The 27820-nt window shown below is 38.5% G+C and overlaps 1 protein-coding gene across 2 annotated transcripts in view; it reads right to left on the reverse strand.

The window, feature by feature from the left end:
• Positions 1 to 4327: 4327 nt before the first annotated feature.
• LOC140282208 (pyruvate carboxylase, mitochondrial-like) overlaps positions 4328 to 27820 on the reverse strand; it is a 254267-nt gene continuing 230774 nt past the window's right edge. For both annotated transcript variants that reach the window (XM_072376794.1, XM_072376795.1), the window contains exons 22-27: positions 21784 to 21963; positions 17911 to 18085; positions 17288 to 17361; positions 8522 to 8662; positions 8134 to 8235; positions 4328 to 6453 (exon numbers count right to left, since the gene is read on the reverse strand). In XM_072376794.1, coding sequence (XP_072232895.1) covers positions 6304 to 6453; positions 8134 to 8235; positions 8522 to 8662; positions 17288 to 17361; positions 17911 to 18085; positions 21784 to 21963 — 822 coding nt within the window. In that variant the 3' untranslated portion in view covers positions 4328 to 6303. The remainder of the gene's footprint in view (positions 6454 to 8133; positions 8236 to 8521; positions 8663 to 17287; positions 17362 to 17910; positions 18086 to 21783; positions 21964 to 27820) is intronic.

Below are 27820 nucleotides of genomic sequence, written 5' to 3' on the forward strand. Positions count from 1 at the left end.
TGCAGGTGTGGCTGACACAAACTATGGTCTAAACATAGATCTCTGTGCTCGTTCCATTAGCGCCTCCTCATAAGCATCTGTGTTACAGTATTTTGCTGCTACTTGGGAGCAAGATAATGTTAGTCTGAGCTATGGGCTGCTCTCATTTGTGCTTAGGTTGTTGTTTTGCTCTGCTGAGGAAAAGACAGAAGTCAAAGTGGAAAATGATCATCTTTGTGATGTAGTGAAGCTAAGTGCTATGATAATGAAGAAATTTCAGTGTAGCTGTCGTCTTTGTTTTATGTGATTCTTCCCTAACTTTCAGCCACATAGCATAATCTCTGAAGCCTGTGTTTTTAGCTCTTTGAGGACTATATGCTTGTCCATTTGTGTTACAAAAAAAAAGAAAGGGCTAACTGAGAGCGAAACAGTGAAATACCTCTGTTAAGCTATAAAACTGCTGCTATCCCAGGTTCACACTGGAAGCATTGTGTGATTCTCATGTCAAATAAATAGAGCATCTAAAGTTTTGGCGCATTACCTACTTTTCATGTGAGGAAAGCATCAAGGAAATAGTTGTCACGATACCAAAATAAGTAACCATGATACTATACCAGACAAAGTATCACGGTTCCGGGTATTATCGCGATACTGTTGCCTTTTTTATTATTATTTTTATGAACTGCAATGTATTTGTACAAGTTATGACTACTTATTAATGATCTATGCTGTTATGCACGATAAACATAATACTAATATAAATAACCGACTTAGGATAACAAATCCACTGTCTTTTTAAAAAAACTTCTTCTCCAACATAATAAAACAGAGGACAAAATACGTTAAACAGGAACTGATTCCCTGTGAAAACTATATATTTTTTTGTATTTTCTAGGTGCTTTGACATCATTTAACTCTTCATTCTTCAGCCTGTACACTGCATATAGCCTAATATTAGCCAATTAGAAAATAAACAGGAAATACTAACCCGGTATTCCGCATATATGGGTGACGACACTGCAGGTGTGTTATGAGGTTGGATGTGTTGCCTCCTCTGGCTCCTGTAGCTGGTGGCGTTTACTGCTTTACCGTCTGTACCTTGTTTAAACCCAAAATGGTTCCAAATGTGGCTTTTGAAGTTTGATTTAAGTTGTGCCACTAGCACGTTGCGGCAGACTCGCCGCTCGGGCCCGGTGCTTCTGCCATGGTGTGCGTGCGCGTGCGTGCATGTGTTTTGTCTCGTGTTTGTGGTCGCTGTGCGCGCGTCTGAGCGACAGAACTTTCGTTTTGAAACAAATTTCTATCGAAGCGGAGCTGTCTACATGGAGTTCGTTCTAGCCGTCAGAAACACACGTACAGCCAATCAGCTAGCAGATGGGCGGACCCAGCGTGCGGAAACAGCCTATCATATCCCAGAGGCCACCAGTAACAGGCAAACAGCCAATCATTCAGCAGTTTGTAGTTTGGTTGTGGGTTTGTTTACAAGGGAGTAGCAATTGCAGAGTAAAAACATTTGTTGGTCATCGTATATCAATTGATATTTACATGCAGTTCTTCAGAAAACGTTCCATTACAGCAGAGGTTTCTACCTCACAGCACCCCGGCATTATACTAAATTTCTGGTCAAACTGATGAGCAAAGCAGGAGGCTATTGTATTTGTGCTCTCTCAGCTTAAATCTTTAATCCATGAAAGAATGAAATCTTAGATCAGGAACATCTTTTTTGGTCATTACAGTAAGTGATACTATAGATAGTCCAGCAACCACTGGCTGTGTTGGGGAAAGATTGTTAGGCAACTTAGACACAATCTTAACAGTCTGCTGAAGTCTCAACAGCTTCAACCAGTAAGGATGCAGTGTAAGGAAATTGGTATTTTTCATTCAGTTGCAAATCATGAATAATACAAACTTCATGAAATAGCCTGCCGGGGGCCACAGAGGAGTCAGGGCTGTAAGTAAAGTATGTAGAGACATGGAAACAACTTCTGGTAAATAAAATGTGACAGATGTTTCTGCTGCCCCCAGCGTATTCACTGGACAGCTTTTAAACAAGTTATAAGGACAACTTTTTGTATAATCCAATTGTTATGGAGCGACATGATTCATTTAGAGTTGTTCCTCTGGCCACTTGGCAAACCTTAGGCCATTATTCAAATGTCTATAATAACCCCCGAGGTAAGTATCTTCAGTTTATTGTTCACTGTGTTGGTACTGCGGAAACAGTGTGTTTTTTGATAAGCTAAAATGTTTTATCAAAGCTCATGTGGGTTGATATAGGCAATGCTGTCATTAACCTACAACATTTAATTATTGATTGGATGTAATAGGAAATATAGCAATTAGACAGTGAAGCCTCTGAAATTTTGACTTATGATGGAATGGATTAATCTGTTATTGTAGATTAGTAGGCTTCCATTAATGATTATCAGAAATGCATAAGTATTCAGCAGAACCAAATCACTGCCTTGACTACAAGGAAGCCACAAGAGGCCTCATTAAGAGAATTTAAGACTCTTTTGTTGTTGTAAATGTGTTTCAGTGTTTAATGCATGCCAATCATCAATAAACTACATCTTACACTCAGCACGTTAAAGCTGCCAGCAGCCACTCATGTTGGAAGTTCACTTGACTTTTATCAAATCAAAAACAAGAAATCTCTTCAAGGACAACATGTTATTTTTTTCCATCTAATCATTGAGTATAGGCATGTAGAATTTGGACTTTATTCATGCAACAACAAAGAACTCCTGCTGCCTCTTAGTACTCTAAAATTGGTTCAGTAAGGTCAGTAAATTTTTAACTGAAGGGACAAATACCACCATTTTTTCCCTTGTGATATCAGAAAATGAATCAAAGGCTAAGCAAACTGACTGTTACCCTCCAGCCCTCTATTCAGCTATGCAGATGCGATTGTTATCAATCAAAGTGGGTCCAAACCTCCATTATCTTAAAGAAAAAAAAACAAAATCTAATCTAATGTTCCAAGCTGTTCTGATAGCATGGCATTTAATCTATGGACACCTTCTGTTAACCTAGTCTACAAAGCAAAGACAAGCCAGAGCTAGACTGTTGAAGGAACTGTCATCAAATAGTTTCTGAAGCCAGCATTTAACAAATCACATGACCTCAGTAAGAGCTGATCGGTATTGCTATTTGAACGATAAACGTGGTTAAGGACTACTTAATCAGCTCCACAGAAACTATTTAAGGAGCAGTCAGACCCACCCCAAGAAAAGTAAACAGAGCCAGATACAGCAAGAAATTTAGCAAGCAGGGTGGGGGGACTAGGAAAAACAAATGGGCACACATAGTCAAAAACATCTCAGCTTCCTGCTTTTCCTGAGGACGCTGAGCAGAGCAGTTATGCCACAGATCTTTTTGGTAAACTTCTAGAGGTGCAAAGTTGAAAGTATTGTATTTTCCATGCCGCAGGGCTCTGCTAAGGCTCATCAAGACGGCACAGTACATCACTGGGATCCCGCTTCCTGTAATTTGGGACATTTATCAGGTCAGTTGTTGGTGCAGAGTTTTAAACATCATCAGGGACCCAACTCATCCTGGCTTCCACTACTTCCAATTACTTCCCTCTGGCAGGCAATACAGGACAATTCAGCCACACGCGACAAGACTAAAAAACAACCCCACCCCCTCCCAGCTGTTAAAATAATGATTGCCTGAACCCTGCAAACTTTCTCCCCATCTACTGACTTATTGGAGCCCTACTAATCTAAAATATAACCCAAACACCACAACAAAGCACCTCTGTATCTTTGTAGTTTATTTCTCTTTAAAGTTTTCATATTCCAACTCTTTCATAATCAATGCCTGAGAATTTTCTTTAAAATTCAAATTTTTGTGGCTCCCAACACAAGCACGTCCTCACATTATGAGAATTTTGAGTGAACTACTGGCAAACATCAATTTAATTTGAAAACATTTAAACAACCAACAAAAGCGTAGTCAAAGCTGTTCTGGTGGCGTCCTACATGATATTCGACAGGTGGTCTAAGTGAGTAAAATAAGTAAATCCATTCCAACACATGCAGATTTTGTTTTGGTTTGTAGTGAGTGGGACATGCAGCTCATATTTTCTTCCCCTCTGTACCACGACACTTGCTTCTAACACTACTTCTGAAGATGAAAGTAGACGAAACCTTGACAGCTTTTGAACATTTGATAAAAATTCCATGGAGACATTTTGGTTTCTGACAAGCAAAAGATCTGAATTGTCACAGACACCGTGTTCACATATTTTCATGTGGCAGTTAAGTTGAAGATGAAATGAGCTCAGGAGTAGGTCAAAGTCCCCCCTCCCCCATTTTGAAAGAAATCACATTTTTCAGCAAGGTGTACTTACTCCAATTTATTCTGTTTTCCACAGACACAAATACATGTTATAAACATGGCTGTTAGTCACTGCTAGCTAATAGACAAACACTGCACTATAGTTGACATTATTGCCTGAATTTTAAGCCACTATCTTGCTTGTGCAAATACTAAGAGAGGGGAGGGGGAATGAAAACATTATCAAAAGGTGGTCAGAGAGATAAATGAGAGCCAACAAGGAGAGGAGGGGAAACATTACATTATTGTGCAACAGCTTGTCGAAAAACTCATTCATACAACCCCACTAATTCATCTTTATCTCCTTACAAATACTGACTAAAAGACCGGGAGAGAGACTGGGAGACAGTGTTCTAATTAACTACAGCATTGATGACTTGTTGAAAAGGGCATTCGTTTTCGAAGTTAATGAAGCAAAAATGCTGGAAACAGTTCAGTTGAGTACGAACTGATACTTCAATTGTGTTCTTGTCGATAGATTCTGTTGTAGGAGCTCAGATATTTTGGGGAAAATAATCAGTCGGGGGTCTCTTTTCTGGCTCACTGTCTCCTCCTGAAAATTACAAACCAAACAACACTCACAACTACCTACTTTCAGCGGTTATGGTGGTAAAACATTCAATCAGGTGTACACTTTTGAATGGTGTTGCTATGGAGACAAAGCTGCATCACTTTGCAATGTTTGGTTGTGTTTTTTTTCTTTTCATCCAGGCAGCACTCAAGAGTCATGAAGATTCTGCACCATGCATGTGAGTATGAATATTTCATGTCTGTTTGAATGCGTTTTTATCTCAGGAGATGCGCTGAGAATGGTTAGAGTTTGTTTGAAGACTTCCTTCTGCACATTTACACTTATTCATGCTAAAACACACATTAGGAATATAAAGATGAGTACTGCTACTGGGAGTCTCTAGAGTCACTTATTAGTCTGGCTAATTTCACTTAATTTGACAGAAAATTAATTCATAACTGAATCAGAAATAACACCACATGACCACATTATACCACCATGTAATCCCATTTACACCTAGCATTAAAATCCTCACACAGAAACCATTTACTGTGCCAGGTTGTGAAACAACTTTCAAAATTAAAACGAAGGACAAACATCTGCACAGAACTTAAAGAAAAGTAAACCTTGTGCTATTACTGATACAGTAATAGTAGTAATGTTTCAGGCGTGTCCATCTCTGTGTGAAAAGATTCTTATGACCCACCCCCATCTACAACATGTTAGACCAATACTGTGATTTAAGTCCTTCCCTGACATCTAAACTTACTTTGAAAAAGAAAAGTGCCTTTTATATGCAAGAAGTGATTACACATTCCCAGAATGCACCTTGACTAAGGTCAAAGAAGTGTTAGAAAGGTGTGTGTGTGTGTGGGGGTGGGTGAATACATCCTAATGTCTTCTATTTTTTTTTTTTATCTTAACCTTATAACCCTGTAAAACTGCAAAGGTAACGCATAGTAGTCAGTTTAATGTGCTCACTTATTATGAAAACAGTGTATCAGGCAATATCAACGGCACTGACATGGAAATTGACACATTTATATCCAAGTAGATGTTATAACCTTGTTAGTGTTATACTTGGTTAGCTCATCACATTTAAGACTTGTAGTGGAATGATTCTTGATTGAAATATATACTCCTAGAATATTAAACTTTCACAATTTGACGTAATGTTAGTAAAGGTACCATTCTTGAAATAATCACTATGCTTCAGAATAATTAAATTTAACTGTTAGACTGCTAGATTAATTGTCAGACTCATACCTCATCTGATCTTTACATCCATCAGGTGTCAGGATATGCATAGAGCTTCATCACATCTGTGGTATAACTAAACAAAATATGCACAAATTCGGTGCCAAAGAAGAAAAAGATGTGCTTTCTTCATCATTTCAATCCCTTGTTCCTCCACTTCTCAACATTTCCAGGATCAGATCGTTTGCCCCTCCTCCCTCTGCCCTCTTGCTCTACTCCTCGATTTCTAGTATCAGGTCGTCTCCCTCAAGAGAAGTGTCAGCTGTAACGTGAACAGCCTTAACGGTGCCAGTCACAGGGGAGTTGACTACGGTCTCCATCTTCATGGCCGAAAGGACACACAGTGGTTGACCTTTCTCCACCTGCCAGTGGGAGGGCAGTACATAGTTAAAAACACATTTTAGCAAGTAGTACACTATTAACACCAGCAACAACGGCTAAATATTCCATCTCATTTTCCAGGTTTTGAGGTTGTGCATCCAGCCAAATGAAATGAAGATCACTAAGGTTTAATTGTAGTCCATAAAAATCATCAAAATTAACCTATAAATAAATATTATAAACCAGTCATCTGGAACATATGGTTTCTAAATCTGATTCCTTTTAAACCTGTTTTTACAAATTAGGCTGATGTACTCTAAACAAAAGGACAAAATAAAAAGTGACGGGGAAACCTTAAGTACATCTCTTCACATCCATGGAATTACAGTCAAATGTCATGAGGTTTCGGAAAGCTAGTAGAAGGACTTGGGAAAAGGTAACCCGCTTCAACGAGGGTCTAACTACACTTAGACTAACCTGATGTGAAAAGGTCAGTGGTAAGATAAATTCTAAAGGACTTAGGAAAATTCAGCTGTGATGTGGGTCTGCAACTACCAATGTTCAAGAAATATTCTCATTCTCCTGTCACCATGCTAATCATTTCATCCACAAACAGAGGAAGAAAAAAATGAGTGTCATTATGGACTGATGTATCTATGCAGAAGATCTTTAAGGCAGCATTGCAGCTCCCTTCCTTAGCATTTCGTGAATTCAACAAGCTCTTACATTGACTGCAACTCAGATACCTCCAGTTCATTTGACCCATTTAAGAGCCTTCCTAAGCAATAAAGACTATTGAACCAGACTCCTAGTGTCTGTTGCTCCCTGGGCTTTTATGTCAGGCTCTACAGTAAACAGCTCTCTGTGGCTTCTGGTAAAAATGTTGTGAAAAAGTTTGGCAAGTCCTTATTGTCCACAAAACAAACTGAGGCAAAGAAAAATGGAGAGCTGCTTGGGGATAGTATGAGTAAAAAATGTCCAGCACAGACCTAAGACATCATTCCAGTTGTAAAGTGTGGAGGTGGAAATGTCATCGTTTAGGTTGTTTCACGGCCTTGCAAACTCCTAGCATAGATCTATATTAAATCAAGGCTTGCTTTAAGATGAATTAATGACCAAATAAAAAAAAAGGATTATGGAATTTGTCACAAATGTACTTGAACAATCTTTAGTTAGATGAGACAAATATTTCATTGAGTGGGGTTCAGTTTTGTGTTGTGGCCAACACTGGAGTTTAGCACAGATTAAATGGTTCACACTTATAAAGCACCCTTTAATCTTCTCTAGGTTCTACAAAGCGCTGCTTCTTAGAATAGATCTACACACTATATGCAGCACTTATTTTGAAACATTCTCACACATTTTACAGAAATATGCAGCCTCATGACAGCTCTGCGGTAGAGGCAGAAATCTTCAGCAAACACTAGGAATTTATCTCTGTGGTTTAGTGCTTGTGTGATACCTTGGGTTGCAACTGATTACAAAATGACATTTCATGATACTTTATGAAATGTATCATAAGTATGTACTGATGTAACAGAAGCATGTCCATCTGTATAATTCAGAACTGGAGTGAGTTGAGTTTGAAAAAGACTAGTTATGATCGGTATGAGGAACTATTTGATCACAAGATTAAGACACAAACTCAACCTTCAACTTCATCAACCAAAAATTTTAGACTGGGGAGAAATAAGAAAAGAAAAAGTGACCAATAAACTGACCTTGGATCCCACATTTACTTTAACCTCCAAGACTTTTCCAGGCATGGGAGCTCCCACTTGACCCTTGATGGATTTCTGAGCCTTAGGGTGGAACTTCATTTCCTGGATAAAGTGATAGAGAGAGGGGGGAAAAAAAGGAATATATTCATCTGTCCTGTCAATCATCCAGGCAATGATCCATCCGAGAGTCATTCAGCTGGTCATTCCAACAACTTCCCTGCCGTTTGTTTCCATGAATAAAAAATAAGTAAACCCCTCTCCCCTTCTAAGTCTACCTACATTGATCTAAACTATATGCAACCATTCCATCTATCCATCACTGACTCCACAAACCCCATCAACTATCCCCACTGTCCATCATACCCCTTCCTGCATATTTTCTGTGTACCTTCATGGCGACGGTGTCTTTAACCAGCACGGATCTCAGCTGCCCGTTCAGCTCAAAAAAGACTTCTCTCTGGCCGGCCTTGTTCAGGTCACCCAGTGCCAGGGCCTTAATGTGGAGGGTCTTCCCTCTCTCCAACTCCACCTGATGTAGGACACAAAGGTTTGAGTAGGATCAGAGCAAGGGGTGGGGTTAGGAGAGGGGTGGTGTGAAGGTGGACGGAACAGAAATTAGATTATGTTAGAGAACTGGAATTAATATATCAGAGTGGAGTTTATAAGTTTAGCTGAAGGAGTTTAAGCAGAGCCTGTTGAAATGAAAAAAGTGAAGTTAGTCGAGTGAGACAAGTACAAAGCGTCCTCTTTATTACTTTCATTCGCACGATGGGCACACGTTTCAAAGCATCAACTTCTAGAAGTATACTAGCATCAATAGTCTTAGTATTTTTGTCACTTAATGTCACTAAATCAGATCAGATATTATTTCCTATTCCAAAATCCTGCACCTCAACAGTCCCCCCCTTCTCAGTGTCTTAACATGCAAACATTACCACGAATATCAACATGTTCCAAACACACTAAGACAGTGTCTGCAAAATTAATTACAAATACATTAGCTGCAAACTTGTTAAATATGAACAAAAACATACAAGTTAAAAAATAAATAGTACAAGCATAAATGATCCAAAGATGGGAGAATAACTGTATTGTAGGTATAGGAAGGAGTTTCCTTAAACCGACCAGGTGAAGTAAAATAAAAGGAGGCACTATATTCTAGTTCTTGATCCCGTCCTGTTTGTCTGTTCTTTGCTCAATGAGCTGCAAAAGTTTAAAGTTCATTGTGTGACTAAAGTAATACAGCACATTTATAAAGGTGTGGATTTGTTTTGTTTTTTGTTATTCATGACATTCAAAAGATATCCGATTATGTAAGCAGACTTTCCCCCACAGTTAGTTGAAATCTGGTCAAGTGCTGCAGTGGGAGTTAAACAATAGAGTTAAACGCATTTGTTCATGCTTGAAAATAATGCTTCACTGATAACAGTCTGTTGGAGTGCAAAGTGTTTCCCAATTACCCCCACCTTTGGCTTATAAAGCTAACCTCTCAAATAAAAAAAAAGCAATGAAATGCTTCTATTTTGTTAGGATAACCTAAAAGTGGTTAATAAAGGCTCACATCCATACAATTTTGTACAACTAAGTAAAATTCCACAAATGATTTCAGAGTTTGTAGCTATAAATCAAGCTCAGTCGCCCTGTGAAATAAATCTGCCTGAGAAATAGAAGTTTGTGCATAGGTAGAAAAAAGAAGATGCATCTGAAGTTACAAAGACAGTAAGAAAATATAAAGGGCTTGCAGATACAAAGCAGAAAACTGCACAGTGTAATGTTCAGTGTTTTCGGCAGTGGAACAAACAAGTGTTTTTTCCTTTTTAAATTCTACTTTACTTCTAAGCACCGGCAGCAAAGTTTGATTTCTCTGGCTAATTTATTTCACAGGGTGACAAAGATTGATTTTTTTTGTCTAGTTTAATCTACAGACTCAAAATATCAAAGATTCAAATTTAATCCAGCAATTTAGGTAGAAGCCTGCTGGTTGGAGAGCTTTGCTGTGTTTCTGTGCTTCAGCTCAATCAGCATAATTTTATTTGTAGATTCAGACTTCAATTCAGCATTGCAGAGGATAAGAGCTGCCATTTTTGTGCCAATCAAGTTCTTTCAACCACCTCTACAACTCCATGGGTCTATGCTTTAAGTGTGTATTTACTGTAGACAGGTTTTCAGACACCAGACACAATCTGTCATCAAATAAAGGATAAGTGGTATAGACAGGCTGACAGTCACAGTTAGACAGGCGAGGAGAAAAAGAGAAAGTCACAGTGGGGAGTTAATAAAAACATTTTCCCCGTCTTTATTACAACTGTAAACAGTTACTTGCCACATGTCGAGCCTCTTCAGATAAGAGCATAACTAAATCTCTGTACCAACACCAAGCAGACCTTGTCCTTTTCATATAAATTCTGCTCACTGCTAAATTCTGCCTTGCAGGTCTTTCCTTCGACATTGGCCACTGTACTTTTTCATTTATCTCACATCTCTCTTCTTGAAGGTTGGAAACTCTTTTTCTCCAATCATTCCATTTGTCCAACTTTTTCTCTCTGGCTTTCAATCTCTCTGTGAGTCCTCCTGTGTGTCACTGTTTTCCGTTTCCTATTGTTATTTTGCGTCCTATTTCTGAGGTCACTCTGACTTGCCATTATCAGTCTCCTTCATCTGCCTATTCAAGTTTCTCTTTTATCTATCCCCCAGCTCTGTCTCTACTCTGCTGTGTTTATCCACCTATTTTATTTGGCCATTCTACTCTGAGCCTCACTGTTCCTCACACAGCTATCTCAAGCTGCTGGGTCTCCATTTTTATTCCAAACTAAGTCTCGGCACAGACAAAAATACACCCTGCTGCAGATATGCATTGATCTTTGTTTCATTCTGCCTCTTTTTCTCTCTTTGCTCTTACTCTTCATCCATTTCCTGTACATATCATCTGGTAACACCTACTCTGCATGCTTTTACTTCTCTAGCACTTAATCTTTATCCCTCTCAGTTCCTCTCTGCAACTTCTTTTGCAGATAGAACTTCTCTCCAGCTTGTGCCGCTTTGCTTGGCAAAAAAAGAGACTTTTCCAGCTGTGTGGCTTCTTATGCCTCTTTATAGAGTATTAAGAAAATGTAGCAGTCTTTTGAAGATAATTTAAGATCTAAAAAAAATTCTAAAGTGGCAAAAGTCTGTCACTTTCAGGTCTTAGTCCCTATTGACACATTCTAACTAGCTAACATTCTAAAGTCTCTAAACTACATGAACCCTGCAGAGAACTGGAATGTTGCAATTTTTCAGAACAGTTCCAATTACTTAAAGAGCCCATATTATGATCAGTTACTGGTTCAGTTTTTACGTTTGAGTCTTCTCACACATGTTTTTGGTTTTCTTAAAATGATTTATCGACTCAAGTATGCAGTGAAAGTAGACAGGAACGTGAGACAAGGGCAGAGAATGACATTCAGCAAAGGACCACAGGTTGAGACTAGAACTCAGGCATGTTGTGAGAAGGACTTTCAGCTCAGTCACGTTGTGAGAGCCTTTCCTGTCACGTCAAGTTCCCCTTAGTCAAGGGTTGGTCTGCCGTTATGAATCAGGTGATTGATCCAAAGTGGCAGAGTGCAAGACAGGTGCTCTTTCTTTGTCAGAGTCAGTCAAACTAGCCATAAGGCATCATACAAGAGTGATGTCATGAAACAAATTTGTACACGAGCAGATGAAGTAAAGCCTAGATTACAAACGAGGCAGTTCAGGAGCAGTGTCTTCTGTGGGACAGAATCAGCACTGTAACATGAACAGTTGAGTCGAGCTACGGTTAGAATTCGACATGGCCATTTAATCTGACAACTGTCCAAGTGCCGGTATACATGCTCAGTACATGCGACAACATTCGAGACATTCTGACACTTCTAATTTTGTCTGTAGGAGATTATTGCACATGTTAGTATAGCTGAATTCACTGTGCAGATATCTTTAGTTACTTGAATGTTGAATTCTTCAGGCGACATGATTTTATTACAGCAGGGGGAGTTAAATAACCACAGATTCACAGTCTTTATTGGCTAATGTGATTAGGCGTAATGACATTTGTACTTCATCATTTATGAAAAATATTTTACTTTAGAGCAAGTGCAGAGTGCCTACGTCCATTTGAGTCTAGCTGAGCACATATAAGCAGGAGTGAGTCATTCTCATACTGCTTTATCAGGGTATGTTAATCCTGTTTGGAGAAGTTTAATTTCATATCATTTTTGTTTGCATGCCATTTAAAAGTCTAAACTTTTGACTAACAAAACATTTTCTCTAGGGTTTTTGTAAACATTACAGACCCGTTTCATGCACTTGTTCATAAAAGCACATACTCGCCGTATATTCACGACATCCTGTTTTTAGAAAAAGTTTCAAGCTGTCTTCTACCAACAGCAGAACTTAATGTTGGGAGTAGACAGCTGGAAACTGGAAGAGAGCAGATTCGCAGCTATAACCACCAACAACATGGCCCATAGACCACTACTGATGGAATCTGGTCCCTTCAGTGGCTCCTTCTTATTTTAACACATGGAGTAAACATAAATATTTCTTCATTAAAAGAGACATTTTAGTGGCTAATTCAGTGACCGCAAATCCCCACACCGGAATCTTTAACCATGAATGAATCTTGTTTGATCTTCTAAAAATAAAGATTATAATACTGTATTATATCAGAGTATAATTTGGGGAATGTTTAAAGGTCTCAAAAATGGGATACTTCCCAACCCTGGTGAATATTACTGCACTTAATTTAAGTGGAAAAACATGGTTTGAAATTAAAATTTGTGAAAAAAATCCTCTCAGCACAGCAAGGTTTTTCATGTTCATCTTTAAGAATATTAAATCATATTAAAGGCCAATGTAATCAGCTCATCACTTGATCTCTTAACACTGTCAGATAAACTGCATAAATGGATTTTAAGACAATCGGGTTCTCCTTCCTCTCATTTTTCTAACCTAACCAAACACCCAGCTGCCTTGAGTTTTGCTATCCATTACCAAACTTGTGATAGCATCCCTTGTGCATTATGCATATTCCATATCTCAGCGATACATCTGTGAGGCTCATCTAGATTGGCCCTAACATGCTGCATGTATTTATATAAGCAGTACCCTCTAGCATGAAGCACCAGTCTCTCTCATTCATCTGCTTATCCACTCAGAGCTATGATATTACTGACTTAGACAATCTCCACATTATACTTAGCATCAAGTCTGATAAGACCTTATTAATGTGATTATGTACTGGGGTCTGCACATTAGCTGAAGCAAGCTTTGCATAAATGGGTTCTTGTTTGTGAAAATCTCTCTTTATATTTCTGTCAAACATGATTAATTAGCGAGTCATCAGCTCACACTAAATACACCGAGGTCAATGTTTTTCTTCAACTGTTTGTGCTATATGCATATGTGGGTGAATGAAAGCACTGGGCAGAGCTGTTGCCTGTATGCGCTGTAGGAGTACATGTGTGTATGTGCACTACTTAATATTTCACTGTGGTTGTGCTTATGTCCCTACAATGGTTTTGTCAAACTTAAAGAGTCAAGTTTGTCAGAATCTGCAATTGATCAGCAGAACATTTCTGAAATTAAACTGAATTCATATGTAAAAAAAACCCCAACAAAAAATAGGTTATAAGATTGTAGTGGTCGTGTTCTCCCACCTCATGCACAACTCGAGCTATCTTTCAGGCTCGCAGTTAATTCTTGGCTGATAAGGCTCTTGCAGGAGATTTACAACAGGATTGAAATTAACTACTAAACAATACTAAATTATTACTGTGAGAGCCTCTATATTCAGTTCCCACAACATCAGCAACTGTGGGATTTAGGTGTAGTGCAGCTCTCAAAAAGATTTGGTGCTTAAATCTGCTTTGATAACACACGAGCTGCCTTGGAAGCAAAGTGCTATCTCCTTTCCTTTGGGCTTTTCTGAGCTTTAACACGACCTCCTGTAGTTCTACAAATCAGGCAGCACTGCAAAAGCTGCCGTGCTCGAACACCAACATAATGTGCCTCTTAGGAGCACCTAATAATTACCAAGACAACCTGACACACACCCCCACCTACACTATGCATCAAACTGTCAGTCTTGTTTGAACAACTTTGAGGCAACTCAAGTCCCCCAAGTAATGGATATTTATGTTTTAACATTTTCTGTGGCTCTTTGATGTCCAGGTCATAAATATGTGACAAGCAAAAACCCAAGCTATCAAATACATAGGAAGTGTGGGACACTGACGCAGTATTTATTACATATCCTGTATGCTGTCGATAACTGCAGTTTAAACAATTTAGTGATGCTTTGTTTACAGTTAAATACTAATTTGTAAGATCTGATGGGAGTACATACTGTTCTGAAAACAAAACGTGTTTCAATCTGTGGAAGTATCTAAAAGTTCTTAAAAATGGAGTAAAGATTTCTGATTAGACATGAATAATGAATTCAAGTTTTGCCTTGAGAAGAAAAAAAAAGAGGTGGATTTCCTCTGTTCAAAAAGTCTGAGCTGATTTCACAGAAAAACTTAAAAACTTTGCATTCGTGTTGATGAACATGAAATTATTTTTTTGTGCCATCCAGCATCACTATCATAGTTTGATTTGATGCATCAAATTGAACAGACTCAATGATTATTGCCGAACTTTAACAAAGTAGTTTGCAATGTGTAAAACTGCAATGTGACGACAACTGAAACCACAAAGAACAAGTGACAGATTGCTAGAATAACATTTCAAGGTCGTGTCTCTTTTTTTCCCTCTCTTACTGTCACTAGTGAATTTATTCAACAGTAACTAAACAGGAAGGTGGGCAGAGGGTGAACTTCAGAAAAGGGCACGAACCAGAATATTGGACAGCTGCAAGGACCAAAGCCTCTAAAACAAGGGGTGCCTGCTAAAACAGTAGAGCTCTTCAGTGTCTCAATGTAAAGTTACCTCACCTGTTAAATATGATCAACAGCCGTTCTGTTGTCACATGATGAAATGAAATAACGTTGTGCTCCTCTTGAGCCATTTTCATATACAATAGCACATGCAAATATAGAAAATAATGAAAATTGTACCTGTTTTTCACTATTTCAAGCCAAGTGTTAAAATGATATGTACTCGGTTTTCTTTAACTGCAGCTTTGTTGATGAGCATTCATTTTTGTTGAGCTTTCAGTAATTCAGGAATTGGAAAGGAGCGGAACAGCTTGTATTGAAACTATAACTTCAAACCAAATTGACTCAAACTGCTTGCAGAGGTGAGTGGGTCTGTCTCGTCAATAGGCTCATTCCTAAGTCAACACCATCACAGCAGATTTTTGTGTACAATACTATGGGAGTAGCAGTTGTGTTCCCAATGTCCCTCATAAAGCAAGAATCAATTAACACCATCCTGAAAGAAGTTAGCTGCACTGAAAGCTGTAATTAAACACGGGTGCCTTTGGTCGCTCTGAATCTGTGACAGTAAATTCTCAGTTTCTCATAATGAAAGAATCAAAACCTTTATGAAAGAAATAAAAAGAGAAGAATGTAGGAGGAACAAAGAATATGTGTTCAGGTCACACAGTTATACATAATGCTGGTAAAAAGTTGAGTCTGATGTAGAGAGTACATAATAGGCCTTTTGTATGATGTAAAAGCTTATTATAGGACTTATTTTCCCCGTGCAAATTCTAATATTAATGCACAAAAGAGCTTTTTACCAGACATTTAATGTAACCAATGAAAACAAACATGGCTCACACAAAAGCAATGTGATGACTCAGCTGACCCTGCAACACCCCAACGTACTCTTGTGTTCTGCAGAAGTTATTTCAAAAAGTGGATTTTCACACACCTTTGAAAGTCCCTCGATTTGTACAAAGCTTATTTTTGTGTTTACAGGCCTGCTACATACAAGAGGCACAAAATGAAACACATTCAACTACATAAGCCCTTCTTAGACATGAGATATGATTCATGTCTATTGTGGACTAATAAGAAAATGTTGACAGAAGGGCAAAAGGAGCATTTCTTTGTTTAATTCTAACTCTGAAAGTGGACTGCTACCTTTGATGTTTAGTTTAAGTTGATTTTAAACATACTGCAGCAGACTGACTTTTTTCAACTAATCTTATAACTGGGCATATAGATTAATCTTTTCTCCTTTTACATATGAAGCCTTTACTTTACTTTTAAAGCTGAAGCCAATTATGAATTTCTCAATCTTTTCAGTCTTTCAAAAAATCCTAATAGTCATTTCTTTTATATTTCTGGTACACCTTAAATCAAACCATGATTTGTGTGTAGCATTGCACCCCAGGATACACACCTCCATCACTTCTGTCACACAGGGGGATGTCAGAAGAATCTCTTTGGAATTCACTTTTGAGGCTAGATTTTGTCATTATTCTGCAATGCCCCTGTTTTGCTGCGTGTGCTGGATAAAAACAGGATGTTTAAATTTGATGTCTCCTGTTCTTAAAGAAGCCTTCAGTCAGCACAGCAGACTTCTCAAAATATTTCTGACAACTGTAGACTCACTGTAATTGAAAACATGTTTTGGGCCTGCTGATTCTACTTCTGTATAATTTACAGAAAATGGTTTATAATGGATCTGCATTCGAGAGCAACATCTCTCCTCCCAGTGCAAAAATGATTTATTTGCATGTAAAGAAAACCAAACAACTGATTCTTGACTCCATATTCCACTCACTCCACATTGAAGAACAAAAGGTATCATCTTAAGAAGATAGTAAAAATTACATTGTTGGTCAGATATTGGCCTTGGCTGTCTTGCTTAATAAAGTTAAGTTTCTGTCTTCCTTACTGCGTTATCAGTTATATGTTCTTGTTTTAAAGGAGTGTCTTTCTAATCGAGGAGAAAAGTGGACCATTGAGTAGATAACAATTTCAATGTATAATCCTATATATAGAAGCAGTTACTTTAACAGTGAAAGCAACAGATGTATTTATCTGCCAGTCATTCCAAAAGAAGCTAAACTAAAACAAACCAAAAAACAACTCAATGTACAACACAGTTAGAAATACCTACCAAATATTTTGAATGGGTTCTTTGCTATGTTGTATGGGTTAGTCTGACCACTTGAAAGCAAAATATAAAGAAATGTGGGGTGTCTATAGACAAGATCTATGTTATATGTTAAAATTAAGTTTTGTACCTCAAACTCTTCTGCAATCTTTGGTCCATCCAGGAAGAGCCTGGTGTTGAGACAATCCACGGGCCCAAAGTTAGCTGGAGAAAGAAAACAATGTGACGATAAGTGCTGTTCTTGGATTACATGAACTTTTACATAGTGATTCGTAAGCATACTGATACGTAAACATTGTGATATGTAAAAGTGCTAACAAGAATCACAAATATCTGGAAACGGAGATTGGGAAAAACAACTGCAGGCTAACTAAACGTCCGCACCAAAGGACACTATCAGTTTAAAGCCAGCTCCTTTCATGCAGCGGTAAGGTTCAGGTTAATCCAGGCAGCGGAATGTTACGGCAGCTGCTTCAAACAAAATCCAGTCAAATTTGATTCCTCTGAACCTTCAGTGTCAGAATCAGTCTCATCTTGGTAAAAACTCCCACTCTCTTTTTAAAGTGAAGTTTGAAAGTTAGACTGATTTCTCGGTTTAGTGATATAAACTTAAATCAGTGTTCTTAACCTAAGACGGTATGATGGCAATTTTAGGCTCAAGAGACATTCATGATGTCACATATAAGAACATGTTGCCTTCTGTTTTTCGATGCTTATAGAAGCTTGAATACAAATATCTGGCTGTCAGCTTACCAGTGAATTCCTTGAACTCCTGGAACACCTTGGGGTACATGGCCGCTGACATCACATCCTCAGGGGTGATGTCATCACCGTGTGCAGCCCGGAGTCCCTCCTCCAGGGCCTTAAAGTCCATTGAAGGCAGAGTGGCACCAGGACGACCGTCAATACGAGGAAGGGACTTCAGCACCTGGGATGAGAGGTTGAAACAAGAGGAGAGTTGTGAGGAAGATGAAAGTGAAAGAAGAAAAAACTACTTACGAAAAGTTCTCATTCAAAGTGATGAAATCTTTGAGGCTTTTTCCACTTCTATAATCCCTGTGTAAGAGTGACGCATGTGGCATGTATAAAGTAATGTTAAAATATTCCCACTATACTCTGTAGTTGTAGATATGTATGAAAGCTGAAATCTGTGAAAGCACTAAATTGACAGATTTTTAGATGAGGAAGAAGAGAGACATACAAGATGATGCCTGAGGCCTAAAGACTGTTTGACAACCATCAGTCCATCACTCACCGACTGCTGCGTTTTAAGTGATGCAAAATCCCTGTTTTTTGTTTTCAAAAAAATATATAAGTGAAATAATGACTCGTATATAAAGAAAGAGAAAAAGTGCAGGCTGTTGGCAGACTGACGGCATTAATGACTACCAACATTAAATTTGCCCAACCAGTTGTTTGCATCTGCCACAAGTTTTAAAAAAAAATAGGTTAAAACAATTGTTCAATAATAATAATAATGTTTAGTGAGTGATACAGAAGAGTTTTGTTTGATTTTCAAAGTATACGCAGGCTCAGATGGGAGAAAGAAATCTCCATATAATTAACCTATTTATTCTATGCTTCTTAAAACGTTTGGATATATACAAATAGAAGTTTATAGCAAACCTACACAGCTCTGTGTGTGTGTGTGTGTGTGTTGAGACTTTGTTTAAAAGAATCATTGCTAATCATCACCCTAAGCTCACATACTTTTGTTAACTGTGTGCAAGTAGCGCTGGCTGCGTCTAATTAAAAGACTCAAAATCAGATGCCTCCTACATGGGTACATAGTGAATATGTATGTGTGCTACATTTGCTAATGTGTGTGCATACCATTTACTGTAACATCCAGTGTGTGCTGCATCACATCTCTGAGTGTGAATGCCTTGTAGAGATATGCAGACAAAGGACCCGGTGCAATGCTATTAGTCACAGAGCTAACAGTTCAAAGATAGCTGACTCATTTGTGTGTGTGAGAAAGAAACACTTCAAAGATGGCAGGCTTACTGGAGTCCCTGCTCATTAACAGTCTCCTCTGAGGACGTCTTGCACCCAAACTGCTTGATTGTTGAAGTGTGAAACACAGTCAGGTTGTGGCAGAGTGTCAGCGTTAAGCGTTATGAAACTCTTCCCACCAAGGTTTGTTGCTCTTTCCTTTCACTTCTTTCAAAACACCTCACCATCACAGTTTAAACCTGCTTTTCTTAATCAACAATGACTTGACTCTCTCCTTTCTTTTCAAGTGTGCTGATCTTAGTGATCTGCTGTATTTTTAAACAATAAGCTTCTTTAATTTTGTACCCTCTTTCTTTATTTTTATGTCCCTTCTCATAATACATCCATTCACTGCCTCTGCATTTCTCCCTTGATCCTGACCTTCATATTTGTCAATCTGTCCATCATCTATCCACCCACAGTACAAACTAAGTGTGGCAGAGTTTAGATGGAAATAACTCAATGCTGTGCTGCTTTCATGCAAATGTAATCCTCAGGTGTCAGTGGGTTTACATGAGATTAACTCAATTATAGCTATAGTTGGGTTATGCTCCTTATCTAAGCAAGGGTAATTATCCTTGGATATATGGCGGTGAATGAATCGAATCACTGGCACAAAGCATGCCATGCCCCAGTACGATAGGTAGTGCTGTACCCATTTTAACTATCGCTAATAGAGCCACTTCTGGTTGACCTCTTCACCACCACCAACAACAACTTCAGGTATTCGAGAAAGATGGTGAATGAAGAGCAAGGTGAAGCTATGTCCTTGTACATTTCGTTTGTTATGAGCATGGTTATGGTACAAACGCGATGCACAACGGCGCATTCTCCATTGCGTTGTTTATTTCTTTCCGAAGGCGCCGACAACAGTAATATCGTCTCCTTCGAAATCCGGGTAATGATCCTGGGAAAAAATCTCGAGCTCAATCCGATCCACTGTCGTCTACATGCACGTTCAGTGTACATTTGGATCGAGTTATCTTAATCCGATCGCGAGTAACCCGATCCGATGTTTTTTTTTGTCAGATTAAGGCGTCTACATGAACTGAATAACTCAATCTTATTGTAATTTAGCCATCAATCCGAGCCGATGCCACTCATGTAACCCCACTGTATATTGAGCTGCGTTTGTCCATTTAAGATCATTTAAAGTAAAAAAAATAAATAAATAGAGTTGCAAGTTATACAGAGCTTTTTAGACTATAACTGGCAATAATAAGTACATAGATATGGACTGATCAATTTAAGCGGCAGTGATGAAAAGTTAATGACTAAAGCTAATGGTTCTTATACACCGGACAGTTGTGACGAATACCATCCAGCCTCGTGGCTATCTTAATTAATTTGCTAGGGTCTGGAGAAAAAAATATGCAAAGACGACATCTAACTGCCAATTAGGACATTCAATCCACGCCTGTGCGTGAAGAAATGACTTTGCAGCGCCGAATAGAGCAGCGGTGCATACTTTTTTCAATTAGGTAAAAATGAAAGCAATGCTATTTTTGGATAAAGTTGGGTCATTATTAAGTTTAGTTTTTGGAATCCCAAAGTTTTAGCCCTACCAGGTGTGTTTTCATGTATTTAGACTCAAGTGTGTGCATTTCTTTTTGAACCAACATACATGTATTGTTATGTGCATTTACGCTTGTATTAGCTAAGTATTGAAGCTTCATGCATCGAAAAATGACTAAGCTAATGTCATGTTATTGCATGAAGTTCATGTTCAGCCTGATGTCTCACTGAAAGAGGTGACAAGGTTTATGATAATGCAATTTAGCAATGAACCAAGTAAAAACTAAAACTAAAGATAAGCATGATAGGGCAGGTAAAAAAATAAAACAAGTCACTGGGCAAAGAACAGATTAATAAATGATTTCAGTTTCTGCAGAAATGCAGCAAGAAACACACCTTAACTGTGCATGTGCAGACTGTTGACAGCCACAGGGAGTGACAAAAAGGATGACCTTTAAAAAAGAGCAGGTACTCTCCAACACCAGATATTTCATATTTTCTATACCAGTTAGTGTACACCAGTGTGTGTGTGTTGTGTGGGCATGTATGTGGAGGAAGATCTCATTACTTCTCATAAAAAAAAAAGTCAACTTTTTTTGTAAATGTCAAGAACGCCGAACCTGTCAGACAACTTTTAGAACAATAAGACAGCTGCTATTGTTCACGTATTCATACATATTTCTGTGGAAGACTAAGCTTTAGGATCCAGATTTGCAGGAGTCTTAACGATGGTGTTTGTAGTTGCAAAGAGACAAGAGAAATAGATAGAGGTAAAGAAAAAACAATTAGGACAGAGCAACAACACTGTTTTGTTTCTCATTTTCAACATCCACTTGGGGACTCAGAACTGTAAGAAATACTAAAGCATGTGAAAGAATTTGTAGAAAAATGCCAATTTGTATGTGCATAATGGTGCTGTTAAATTAACTTCTCAGCATTCCTTCATGGTCCATGATTGTTGCATACAAGGTACAAGTTTGTAAGAGTCTCAACCACTATTGATGTTGCATTAATCTTGTTACATTAAAAGCTTAATGGATATTATTGGAAATCCATGTAGGAAATAATACAGGGTGAGAGTTAAAAAAGTGAAAACAGTGAAACCAATAACAGTACCTTAGATCTGAATGGCTCAGGAAACCCTCCGTGTGGTATTCCGATGTATCCCTGCAGGAACTCTACCACAGACAGGGGGAAGGATAGCTCGTCTGCCCTCTCCTCCACCTCTGCCCTGGTCAGGTTGTTCTGCACCATGAATTGAGCCAGGTCACCCACGATCTTTGAAGATGGAGTCACCTGAGAGAGAGAGCAGAGTTAGAACTATATGTATTTGTTATTGGTAGCACTAAACCCCTCTCGACTGGTGAGAAGCACTCATACTACTCAGGAATCTCAGGACACAGATGATATGTCAATGTTCTCTGGCCATGAAGAAGTGCTCCTGGGCTTTTAATCTGACAATGCCACAGTTTTCTACAGTGTAACATTTCAATGTTTCTTTCCACAAAAACTAAAAGCTGTCTGAATTGTATGCAAGGCAACACCATTTGTCTCTGTACAGTACTGCTGGATGGTTTCCTGTCAGCCATACACTGGTAGTACTGCACATTCACAAGTGGTGACAGATTCATTTTTATAAATGAATGTGCCATCTACAAAGATTTAGGACTGAGTGACCCAGAGAGAGAAATTAGATCTTCATATCTGTGCAGCCCCTGATCTAAGTTACACGTGGCTGCTCTGTGAAGACAGAGAAAACCTGAAAGTGAAGAGGTAAGAAAAAAAGACTGCAGGAAACACTCACTAAAAATCACATGTATTCTTTATTTCTTTATTTATAATGGCATATCATTATGGTAATAGCACTCCCTATTAGCATAATGGTGATAAGTGGAGCATTTTGACTGCAAAGAGGACACTGATGTGACTATCAATTGGGTGCATTACTCTTCTATTGTCAGGACTGCAAACACAGATTTAAGGCTTTCTGTTGACTTCCTTCTGGTAATTGGACCATTTAAGGGAGGAAAAATTAACATGAGCCACAAACTTTGTTTCACAAATAGAAACTGGTTTAAATTTAATCCAGCAGGTTATATTGTATAGCAGGAGTAGAGATCAAACCGTGGAGGGAAAAGATCATGATGAATATAACTACTTCTACATTATAACAGCAGAGAGCCCGGGTCATGTTTAAAACCTAACCAACATCTGATGAGCTTTGAACTTAAGATCTGACATGGGAAGGAAAGGAGAAAGCAAAGAACTGGCCCACCTATTTTCCTGGCAATTACTGCAGTCTGAAGAAAGACGATGGATGAGCAACTATGGGTAAAGTTGATGTTCCCCAAAGAATTACCAAACAAAGAACTTGACACTTCTTTCTAAGACATGTGCAGCCATTATATCCAGAGTGAGACATGAAGCATACACATCCCTCGGGGATTACCAAAATCCCCTTGGGTTAGGGTGCTTGTTTGGCACAATAAAAGACAGAAATGCCTCCTGCTGATTGAGACAAGTGTGTGCTTTTATTCTACGCCTCACTCCCACAACACCTAAAGCTTTATTTAACTGGGTTTTGAAAAAAAGGAGATAATAATAGATTTATTTTACAGAGTGACTGTTTACAGAACAGCTTAAGAGATTTGAATGGGCTGTTGAAGTCCCTGGAGAGGCCATTAGGTTGGTATAGCTACAGAACAAAAGCGCAAATATAAATTGCTTGAAATCTAGAACATAAAACAGCAGCATCCTCTACATTCTTAGATTCTTCTCACAATTGTCATTGCAAATTAAAAATGTGTTGCTAATCTTGCTATAATTCAGCTTTAGAAATCCTCCTGTTATTTCTTGTCCGTCTTTACAGTTCAATCCAAAATGTTGACCTTTTACACCATCATCAACAAGCCACTTAGTACAGTTCCCATCCCTCTTTCCTTCAGCCCATCTGCCAACTAATTATTTTTCCTTCATCCACAGTGTCATCAAGACTGTTAATATTTGATGAATCATCCACCTCCAACTCTCTCTGGGTACAAACAGGGAAAGAAATCATTACCAGTGGTGTATGAGCTGTATATGATGCGTGAGCTTTTCTATAAATTCAAAATCTATAAGTTCAGTAAATCACATCCTAGTCTGATCAGAAATCTCCTCTGTTTTTGTGTGAGGTGGAACTCTGATTCGTAATGACTGATCCCTCTCATTTCATAAAAAAAAATAAATAAATAAAATGACAAGGCATTTTTCCCCATCAGACCTCAAGGTCGAGGGTCCAACGGCTGCACTTGGTCAAACAAACAAAACAATATAAGGAAACTCATGTTCAAAGTATGTGTAAAGTAAATCAAACTGTGGGCATTCTAATCCAAATATGTTGGTGAAAAACGGATGTTCAAATAAGCCTAGTGAGATTTCATGCTATGTAAATTTGTAAATCAATCACATTGCGAGAGCAAAGATGGAAAAATGTAATTCCTTTACATCTTATTGATGTTTGCAGGAATGCGTAGGACATACAAGTATCACATGAAAATCACAGAGGATACCAATCTCAATAATACTTCAGTTAACAGGCCATCAATCAAAGTTATTGAATATAGTGTATAATTATGATCCGATTATGGGGTTGGATGAATAATGCAGGGATCAGGGAAGGGAAGTTATTACTATTGGTATCTGAACATAAAGAAGTGGCCTAAGTTGACGACTCATTTATCAATCAAAGTATATTGAATGTTGCCGGACTTTGGAGTGTATGAGAAGGTGTTCAGGGCATTCTGCCCTTTCCATCTTTCTCTGTAGGACTTCATCATACATGTAAGTGTAGCTGAACCCACAGCACAAACACTAACATTTTTCTCCCCCTTGACACTTCTTCGACTGTCTGTACACGTCTCTAACTTTCATTAATGTACAACTCGCATTAAGTGGACATGCATGACTCCACACTCCTGGCAGTAGATATCTGGTACAGCAAAAAGTGTGAGAGAAAGTGAGTGTGTCTGCATGTGAAAGTATGGCAGCGGTTATGTGTGCATGTATGCCTTTGTGCCCTGTGTCTATGTACTTTGCTCAAATTTGCTTTGAAAAGCAACTCTATCCAAACCTAGACTCCCCTAATGGGCAAAGGATTATATAATCCAGAACAGAGTGTGCATCTGTGCGAGTGTGTGAAAGGGAGGGCAAATATAAGAAACACACACACACACACGCACACAATAGTGCAAGTCAGCCAAGCCAGGAGCAGAGTGAAGAATGGTACCTGTCAAGAGAAGAGGAGACAGGAGAGAGGAGTGATAACAAGAGGCTTAGAGATAGAGAGGAGGAGGGGACAATAATGATGGAAAGATCAGAGATATATGAAGGAAGTCTAATCAAAATGAGAGAAGGTGGGAGGGAGTAATGAAGGAGGAGATGAAACTAAATGAAACGAGAGATGAAGAGATGGCAGCAAGGGTGACAAAGACAGTGACAGGAAGAGTAAGAGGGAGAAATGGAGGGCTGGACATATTAAGCAAGGGAAGAAGAGAAAGAGGCAAACAGGCCAGAGCTGTCGACATCTGCAGCCCCACGGGCAATACAAGACGTGCTCCACCTCAGAGTATAAGACTGTGCGTTTTGAGAGACTGGAGGTGAGTGAATACGTGCCTATCATTGCAAAAGGAAAGGGACAGAGAAAGTGAGGAAGACCGAACAAATTCACAAAAAACATACAGCTTATATTGACAAGCTCATGGTGCAACATATTTAGCTGAGCCAGGAGAAGTTCAAGAAAATAGAAAAACGGGTGTAAATGTCAAGCAACAGTATATATGGAAAGTCTTTATGAGAATCAAAAAACTTCCGGCATAAAAGTCAAAACCAAATGATCAGAGACGCTTTCCCATAATTTAATGGATATTACAGCATCCTTAGCTCTGTCAGAGCTTACATTGTTAAAACAGCACCTGTGGGAATCAGTTCATCTGGGTCTTAATTGATTTTTCTGTTGTTTCAGCAAATGTGCCTTCAAGCTACAATGATACTGAGTAGCTTCAGAAGTTGGGGAGATGGCTTATTACAACTGTAATAGTAGCTACAGGCGGCACTATGTGATTGAAATGATTACAAAAGTAAGAGGCTGGCAGCAAGTATAAGGTGAAATATACAAGAACACATGTTATAAAATCTTTTACCATTTTCAAGGCTCCTTCAGCAAGATTTCTTTTCGACTTTAGCACTTGCCGTCTTTCAGTGCACAGCACTTCTGTTCCAATCCATATAAATAAAAAAATAAAAATCATAGCTATTATGTATATGTAAAAAAATCAAAGAAAATAAAAAGTTAGACTTTATTGGAACTTACAAAACATAGAAATAACTATTTCAAGCTGGCCAAACACACATCTATCCCCTCTAATATACTACTAAAGATTATCTTTCAGATGATGCCCTTTACACTGCATCCCAAGTATAAAACACTACAAGACAAGACGGAGCTGAATTGTTGCGATTACATAAGAATTTCAAATTTTAAATTGATGTTTGGCTTAATGTCCACACCTTTCACTCTTCGATCAATAAATGCGCCCAGGGGTAAAAATGAATCATCTTAAACTTCCAACATCCATAATTCTGTTAGCTGCCCTGTCTTTCTGAACACTTTTTCCCTGCAAGCTGCATGTCAAACATCTAGTGTCACTAACAATGTTCCTCAACTACAGCACATGCAACATTCATGACAGCTGAAAAACCATCAATGCAGATGTGATCTGACCTTAAAGTTTCTCACTAAACTGATCAAAGCTGCAGTAATGCTGAGGAAAACTCAGAAGACTTCTGAATATATTTTCATTCTCCTTTAAATTGTAAATCAAATCAGTGGATTTAGGCAGATTTTGTACATTTGCTCTGGGTAGCCCAATGTGCAATGTAATAATTACACTCATGATTATGCTAAAATCAGTTGGGCTTATGAGCCCTTCATGCAAGTTTCTCAGGGTCCACACTTTCCTTCATATAGTTATATTTCTTATTTTCAACACTTAGTCGACCTGTAACCTCATTTTAAAAGCCCATAGCTTACAGGTCTTCCTGGAAAACTTGAAACTGTTGAGAAAAACATGTTCTCAATCTCTGAAAAACTAGAAATACGGAGAAAAACCCTACCATTTGAGAGGTAAGAGCCTTGGCTTTTACTGTAAATGATTGATTTTGCCCTTATGTTTCTCAATATTATATTACAAAAATAAATTTAAAAAAAGGCGAGAGACATATGTTGCATCAGCTTTGAATTGATTTAACTGTCAGTTCTGTCGGTTTGGATCTTGTACATCCTGCAGAGATATCTGGATATCTTAATCAAGGATGTAACACCTACTGCCCGAAAGCTTGAAAGAATAAACCTGAATGGAGTCATACAGCCCCTTTTATGCAAATTATCCTATGATGATTAAACGTTAAAACCTTTTTGTCATGGGAAAAGCAACATTCTCGATGTCAAAAGTTCAGTCAACAAACATGATCCTTCACTGTCAGCTCTTAAATTCAAATATGTGCAAAAGGGATCATGACATGAAGCGCAAACACTGGTTGATCAGCACACTATCAGCACATTATGAGGTGCATCCCCCTTTATGTTTGTATCTGACAAGCAGTCTGCCTCCCTGTTATCGACAAGCTGACAGTCAGAGACGTTGCTATTGTCAAGCTAACAGGATACAACAGAGTGCATAGCAGGAGCCGTGGGCACATTGAGCCATCATTGGCTTGTGCAGTGAAGCCCGCAGAGTCTTAATTGAATTGATAGAGAACATGGGGAAAGGGGGTTGGGGAGGTCGGGGAGAAAATTGATGAGGAAAACAGAGATGGGGAAAGAAAATTAGGGAGAGGGGACCGGGGACTGAGAATTGAAAGAGACAAAAGGAGAATAAAAAAGAGGAAGAGGAAGAAGGAAGTGGTTGAGAAACCGTAAAACCATGAGGGAACATGTTTACGACAAGAGTCGGCAAAGTAAAAAAAAAAGATGACTTGAGAGTACATTTCTGTAAAGCAGCAAGAGAATGAGAAGCAGAAAGGTGACGAAGGAAAGACAGAAGGTTCTTTAATAAAGAGAATGCAAACAGAAGAAAAATGTAAGTGTGAACACATTAGGTAAGGAATGAATTTA

The sequence above is a fragment of the Leuresthes tenuis genome, unplaced genomic scaffold (genome assembly GCF_036924035.1).
Source record: "Leuresthes tenuis unplaced genomic scaffold, fLeuTen1.0.hap1 SCAF_22, whole genome shotgun sequence".
Lineage (NCBI taxonomy): Eukaryota > Metazoa > Chordata > Actinopteri > Atheriniformes > Atherinopsidae > Leuresthes > Leuresthes tenuis.